Source organism: Pygoscelis adeliae, unplaced genomic scaffold, assembly GCF_000699105.1.
Source record: "Pygoscelis adeliae isolate BGI_AS28 unplaced genomic scaffold, ASM69910v1 Scaffold13, whole genome shotgun sequence".
Taxonomy (NCBI): Eukaryota; Metazoa; Chordata; class Aves; order Sphenisciformes; family Spheniscidae; genus Pygoscelis; species Pygoscelis adeliae.
In genome coordinates, this window is record NW_008824499.1 from 704345 (window position 1) to 712230 (window position 7886).

Here is a 7886-nt window from a genome sequence, read left to right on the forward strand (position 1 = left end):
GGGGACCCTCGGTGCTGTGCCCTTGGGGGGTGTGAGGTGGGGGAAGCCAGGCCCTGCCCAGCCTTTGTGGGGGGCCGAGAGTTGTGTCCTGGGGTTGAGTGTGTGGGAGCACTCCTGCGGGGTCCCTGGGGGGCTGGAGTGAAGGTGTGCGTGTGCTCTTGGTGTGGGGCAGGAAGGAAGTATATTTGGCTTACTTGAGAACTGGAATCACTGCCAGGGATGTAGGGTGGGGAGGGAGCACCTTGGGGTGCTGGAGAGTCCAGGAAGTGTTGAGGGAAGGGTGAGGGCTTCTCTTGGGTGCCTGCTAGCTTTCCCCAACCACACCGCCAGCCCCAGGCTGTGTCTGCAGATGGGGTGGATACTGTGACCTTGGGATGGGGCGTGTGCCATGGTCACTGTTAGTTAGGATCCTGAGCAAGGAGTGCACTGAGAGAACTTTCTTAATGCACCGCTTGACTGGTGGGTGATGTTGCTGCTTGCCAGCTCCTGAGAGTGTGGGAAAGGGGCTGGACTGCTGCTGGGCTTGCCCAGTCCCTGTGTTGGGGGGGAGTTACCTTAGTGTTTCATCACCTTAGACAGAAGAGGAGCTGGACACACCTGGAAAGGCAAGTAATTCCAGAAAGGTCAGCCAGATAGTCCAGCAAAATGGAGATTTCTGTTACTGAATGACTGAGGTTTTTGTAAAATATGGAGAGATTTCACCTCTGGAAATGCTGCATGTAGGATCTTAGAGGATTCCAAAAATATTTTCAAGCGTCAAGGCACTGTTATTTTATAGGCAATTAGGAGTAGTGTGACGATTTTATGCAGCACTGTGCACAGTTTTATCTAAAAAGAATAAAAGAGGAAACAATGTCAAAAAAACTCAATTTAAAAACTTGAGTGATGTTTAAATATAGGTACTTTAAAACATCAGGGGTTCTAAGTGATAACTTAGGTTGTGAACCTTAAGCATGCAAGTAGACCTGTTGATTTCAGTTCATCCATAGGGTTATGTCTGTGCATGATCTTTGCAGAACTAAAGCATCTGTCTGTGCAAAACTTAGATTTAAAAGACCAGAGACATCCATGAAGTACTGCTGAACTAAATCAACTTCAGTGTTCCTCTCACTGCTTGGTGAAGTAATTGATTTCTTCAGGTGGGCCTTTTCCCATAGAAAGAGGATAAAATTTAAAAATGGAGGAAGAAATGTGTCAGAAATTACAAGGAAATGTGTATGTGAAGATACTTCTGTAGTATGTATATATGAAGTAATTTCAGTTGGACTAGATGATTGTTGTAGGTCCCTTCCAACTGAACTATTCTATTATTATGGATAAAACATCAAAAGTCATTTCAGTGAGAATTCCCCTGCTTAAAATCAAATGGGGTTAGATGTTGCAGGATCAAAAACATTTTCTTTAAGTAGTCTTTCTGTTTTCATTGAGATGGCTTGTTTGGCTAGACTTTAAGCAAAAAGTGATAATAGAGACAGAACAATGGAAAAAAGGTGAAAATACTTTTTAGCGGTCTGACAAATGAGACTATTAATCTGTTTGGTGGAAAACATTCTAATAAAGCTAGACAGTTTGTTGGCTTGTTACCATCATGATCCCTAATGTAACTGAGGGGACAGGTAGCAATTCTTTGGGAACACAGAACAAATAGCCTTGTGGCATCTACTGCGTCTTCTAGTTTGTAATTCAGCAGCATCACATCCTTATGATGTAGACAGAGAAACAGAGGCTAGGGGCTTCCGAATGGTTCAAGCAATTGTCTGCTTCCCTGGAAATTAGGGAATGGGGCTAAGTTCTCTCATTGATCCCAAATTCTGTTTTATGGTATGAGTGATGACAGCTTACTTTGGACAGCAAGTGTTTCCCAGCCCTGCTGAAAGGATTACCTAGGTTTTGAGAGCAATTTGAGTAGCCCTTGCAGGAGGGTGAGAGGTTCTGAGAAGGTGAGGCGAGTACCAGGAGTGAAAGCTTATTCAACTGTACAGATATAAGTCTTTTCCTCCCTCACAGGTCAGAGACTTTAGGGCATGCCTGCATGGATGGAGTCCAGACAGACATGAACTACCGTTCCTGCCCGCTTCCTTCCTGCCTGGAAATAATATAGCAACATTAGTGCCATATTGCTATGCCTGTGGTGCCTGCTGAGAGGCTGGGCCTATCAGCTTAATGGCAGGGAAGGAGTGAAAACAGCCTTTCAAAGTTAAGAGCTGGGTGGGTCTGTCTGTACGTGAAGATAGACTGAAGTAATTTGCTGTAGCGAAGGCTGGTGTCACATTTGCTTTCACAATACAGTTAGCTATTGTAGTAGAGCTATTGGTAGGGCTACACTAAAAAGAAAATCACTACAGCTAGCTAAAAATACTTCCCCATTCTTTTTTTTTAACCTGTTTTTTTTTTTTAAGTGATCTTAACCTGTATCCCTTTAGTTACCTTATTTATACCAGAAACGCTTGTACTTGCATTTCTAAGGGGCAAACGACTGCATACAAGGCAGAAGTGAGTGAGAGGTGACAGCTGTGAACTTCCTAGATTTGGCCTTCGCTGTCAAAATTAGTGTCTCTTCCAGTTATGCCGTGTACGTGGCACAGATGTGAATAGGCTAGAGATCTCATTGCCTTTCCTTCTATGCTACCATTACTCAGCAAATACATTGAAATGCAGAGACTTATTTTTTCAGGCTTTTAGGAAATTTACTGAGTTCATATACTCTCTTGTGCATTGTTTTTCAGTGCCCTATAATCAAATGTTGTACCTTTTGAATATTACTTTAAAACCTTTTGCTCTATGGAAAAAGCAACAATAAATGTAATTCTGTTTCATTGTGTGATGAAACCTCCTTAAGCTAATCCAGAACACGTTGCTTCTATAAAAGGCAATGCTGCTTATCATTTTCTGTACAGGTATATTAAAACTAGTTGATCTCCACATTTTACAAGCTACGGAAGTGACCATTGTTACAGATAAATATAGATTAGTGCATTATTTTTCTATTGGCTTTCCTTAAGATGGCTTCAAAAACTTATCTGTGAGGCCCAGGCTGGGAAGTGGAGAGAAGTTGAGAAGGAAATCTGGCTTGTCTTGCTAATAAGTTAGATTTTGCAAAACCTGAAAGGCAAGCCAACCTCTCTGAAATACTACATCTATGTATGTCTTTTGGATAGGCTAATATTAAATTACCTGTAGTTCTGAAGGTAATACATATCCTTTAATAGGCATGTTTTGATTTCTATTTATTATAACGGGATTGTAAAAATAATAGCAAGTTTAGAACTGGAATGTGAAAAATACGTGCACAATAAATGCCTCAATTTGCCCAGTTCTGAAGCAATTTGTGAGATAATGTATCGCTGATATTTACAGCTCTGCCTTTTCTGAAGAGGAGCAAAATAAACAATGCTGGGAAGATGGTCTCTAATAAAAGTACCTTTTATTAAATTCAGGAAAGGTACTTTATTGTTGGTCACTTGTCTTCTGCTTTAGATATAATCCGTACTATCCGGGACCCGGAGAAACCTAATACTTTAGAAGAACTGGAAGTGGTAACAGAAAGCTGTGTTGAAGTGCATGAGATAGGTGAAGATGAATATCTGGTTATCATCAGGTTTACACCAACAGTACCTCATTGCTCTTTGGCTACTCTCATTGGTAAGATTTCTGTTTAATTAAATCTGTAACAATGAGCGTAAAGTTAATTTTAAGTTGTCTGAATAACATCAGTCTTAGTTAAAATTCAGTATTGCTTTGCCAGCAGTTTGACCAGGACTTTCATCCTGAGAACCCTACTAGCAATACAAACAAACAAATCCAGAAGAAATGTGGAGACATCCATCTGTTTTTATCAAATGAGGGAAACTCTTCAAAGAGAAGCTCTCAAAAATTTACTGGGAAGTGGTACAGAATTCCTTCTTTATATTTTCCAAATTATTTTAGTAATGTTAAATTAAAAATTTTGTCGGCTCTTAAATTTAAAAAAATGTTAAAACTTTATGATTGTTTCCCTTACCTTATGGACTGTTCTCCATTCCCACACATGTACAAAAAACCCCACATGCAATCCAAAAATACAAAAAAAAATCTGGACTGTTAGGAGTTTGAAAGCAATTAAGTTGAATGAGAATCTACACTGGCTTATTTTGCTTTTTTTCTTCCTTATTATTTGTGGTGAGATCATGTCTGAAAAATCATGTCTGAGATCTCTGAAATTATTTGTGTAAATGTACTGAGGTTAGCAACTCTTACCAGCATATATGAATACTACGATTTCTTAGTCTATTTTAAAAATTTAAGGGAAAATATGTCTTTAATTTAATGAAGAAGTAAATGTATTTATGCCCAAATAAACCTTTGCAGCTTTATGTAGAAAGTAAAGTATAGATAGTAAAGCATTAGCATGCCAAACAGTAATAATTTATTTATAGTTTGACCCTGTTAGGAGGGTTAGTGGGTTAAGGCTCAGACCTTTGGATCAATGATGTACATGTCAAATCTTAAACTTCGTGCTAATCATCTTCTCAGCACTTAAATGTCAGCCAGGTCTTTGATGTCTGTTTGATTGTGCAGTTGTTATCAGTATTGTGTGACCTCTGAAGCACAGTTCCTCATGCTGTTACAGGAAAGGGTTATGGTAAGTGTTTTAAATAGTTGGGTAGCATGTGTAAGAATGTAGGCAGTAAACAGTTTTTTTTCCAAACTTCCTTATCTGTACAGAGTATGCTAAGCTGGTAGTTCTTTTGAGGAGTATTTTCTATTGCTGTTACCACTGGCTCAGCCTGAGGACAAACGGGGGCTGCGGTATGGCTTTGTCTGTGCATAGCTCATCACAAAGCCAGGCCTTGTGGGGAAACTGCAATGGGCCAGTGGTAGGGGTGTCCCCAAACCTGGATCTCGCTCCCAAAGATGAACCGCAACACTCCTCTGCTCAGTCTGTACGTTAGACATTAAATAGTGAAGTTATGAGCTTGAATTGCCCCCAAGTCATTGCAGGCTTGTGTTCTTCAAGCAATTTATGTTGGATTTTTTTAACAAACGTTAGAAAACAAAACAAGCATTCTTCTCAGTACAGATGCAGCCACAGTGACAGCCGGAAAGCTCTATCAAAAATATAGAAGAAAGCTGGAACTGGAGGAATTTGTCTGTATTTAGTGTTTCCAGGAGGTGTTTAGAGACCAGAGACCTCCTAAGCTTGTAAAGCAGTTATGAGCTTAACTGAGAAGCTACGTCCAAAGGGTCAAACCACAAATTATTTAGTCTCCTCTGTGGCTTGTGCTGCTCAGAATACAAAAGGAGAAGGTTGTCAATTATACTGGTGGTTTTTGAATGTTAAATATGGATTCTCTGAAAATGCACCTCAAACCTTGAATTTTACAAGAAAATCTCTTATCTGTTTTGTTTAAACAGGCCTTTGTTTAAGAATAAAACTTCAGAGATGTTTGCCTTTTAGACATAAGGTAAAGTATCTGTTCTGGAACTTGCTTTAAACTACATGAATGTATGCCAAGTTCTCTTTAGAAGAGTGTATGCTGCAGGATCAAGTAACTTGCAAGCTGTGATTAAGGGTGGGGTCTTTTTAAAGCTTGTCATTTGCCTATGGACTGAATGTTGCAGTACAGTGTAGCACGTGGAGGGATCTGTGAATAACTGTGGTTCTTCCTTTCCTTTACAAAAGACCATTTATTGCTGCACTTCTGAAGTACACTGTGTTTCAAGGGATTTCTTCACCGGCTGTCATTCGGGTTCTTGCTTGGTGGAAGAGAGGGTGTTTTCAAATCCAGTGCTACAAAGAATCAAAGTCATACTCTTGCCTTGGGGGAAAGTGAATTTGGCGTTCTGCAATATTTCAATATATCTAAGCATCATAAATATAAAATATTAATAGTTACTGACTCTGCTGTACCATTTGGAATATCTGAGTTGTCTCCAGTGGACCAACCCTCTGTGAGTGTGACCTGAAAGCAAGACAACTACTCTGTCGTCAGTTAGAAACCGGTTAAGGGTAGTTCCACTACTTTATGTAGGCATCGTCTAGGAATCATTCTAAAAACTTCAGAACAGGTTCATTAGAGTTTAGAAAAACTGCAGAATTCAAAACTGGAACTGCATTGAAGGAATCTCTTTATGACCTGTGTCTTAGGAACTGTTGTATAGATGGCATATGGGCCTGACCCTGGTCAATATACTGTCCCTAACAGGTGCCAGCCCTGGCTATGCTGCTTGTGCGTCAGAAACTATATAGGAAATAGGGGGTTAATATATCCTTAAAGAAAGCTGTTTGGGTCTTAGCAGGAACTAAGAGTAGACCTTTAATGACAAGTATAGTCTTTTATAGACCTTTAGAAACTTGCCTGAAATAATTTGAAGTATAAATTCATTAGCTTAGGATTTCTGGTGTTGATATTTTGTTGTTGGTTTTTTGTTTTTATAGCTGCTAGCTTCATCTTTCCAGTTAAACAGTGTAAAGTGAGACTTGCATCTCTAGAAAATTAGGTAGACAGTGATTTGTTGTGCTGGACACATGGTAACAAATAGGTTTAGCTTCAGTGAGATAAGATAAAAGGCATAGGATGCGTTTACTTGGTTTTCCTTTGGTATGTCAGTTTTATGAGATCTCCTTGTAACTCAACATGTGTGAGGGGTTTTTTTGTTGTTTTTCCCAGGCCTGTTAAATGCATGAAGGAGATTTAGGTCTGTTTAGATTCTAGTCTTACAATTTGTTCCCATGCAGGAAATAGATACTGCATTACACTACCATTTTCAAATAGAATATCTGTGATTCTCATCATTGAGCAAAACTTTTGGGAAGAGATTCTTAAGGATGTCTTTTCAAGAGTGCTTAGCCTGTAAAGTGACACTTGCATTTCTGGTGGCTTTTAAACAAATTGTTCCTGAATTGTGGCCTGCAGAGAACTTGTTGGAAAAGTAGTGCCAATTCTCCACTCTGTTTCTAGTAGCCTAACTGCAATTACTTTTTCACAAGAGTAGTTGATGTTAGTGAGGAATGAATGCCTCCACAATTTTGAAGAAGGATTATTGGGACCTCTGTGAAATGGGGGAGGAGATTGTCTTGTGATTGTGTTGCAGTGAAGTCTAAGATCAGTTCTTGTCATTGATCCCCTTTCGTTGTTGGTGAACATTTTCAAAAGTGTGAACTACATGCGTTGTATGTGTACTGTAAAATTTTTTTCTTCCAATAATGAATATATTCAACTGTTGATGTATGCATCTAACATTAATGATCTCTCCTCTAGCTGGAAATCTACATATCTGAAGGTACACATTCCACTGAAGAAGACAGTAAGTAGAGCTTATGAATGAGTGCAGCTTTAGACTGTGTGTTTGTGTTTTGAGAAGTCCTTTTCTTCCTCTACCTTGCTATCCTTTTCAGAAATGAATACACTGTTAAAGCTTTAAAATGAAACATGTAATTGAGGCTGTTTCACAAGCTGTATTGGTACTGTGAACATACGCTTCTTGTTGTTTTGTTTTTTTAAACAAAACCCCCACAGTTCTTGCAGGTGTTGTTGTGTTTATAGCAAAAGAAGTTGCTACTGTGCTGCTGAATAATTAACATGAAGAACTTTCTGACTGGTTGATCTTGCTATCTTAACATCATCATAACAAAAATATGTTTCTCAGTTAATGTTTAAAGTAAAACTTGCGGGGCATCAAAATTCTTCCAAAGCTGTAGCCAATCACTGGCTTAAAGAGCTGTTAAAGCCTTTGTCCAGGCAATGTTCCAGGCTTTTTTGTTTGTAAGCATTAGGCATCTTTATATGGGGAAAATAATTTCTTTTGATTAGAAATTGAACCTGGAGAACTTGGACTACTAATTTATCACAAATTTCACGCTTGATTTCAAGACATGTCATTAGTGCATCTTACATTCTTTCCCT

At 39.1% G+C, this 7886-nt stretch overlaps 1 protein-coding gene across 1 annotated transcript in view; it reads left to right on the forward strand.

Annotated features, from left to right (window-relative positions):
• Positions 1-1779: 1779 nt before the first annotated feature.
• Positions 1780-7886, forward strand: part of FAM96A (family with sequence similarity 96, member A) — a 7065-nt gene continuing 958 nt past the window's right edge. Inside the window, exons 1-4 of the mRNA XM_009321510.1 lie at positions 1780-1821; positions 3438-3642; positions 5395-5444; positions 7242-7287. Coding sequence (XP_009319785.1) covers positions 1780-1821; positions 3438-3642; positions 5395-5444; positions 7242-7287 — 343 coding nt within the window. The remainder of the gene's footprint in view (positions 1822-3437; positions 3643-5394; positions 5445-7241; positions 7288-7886) is intronic.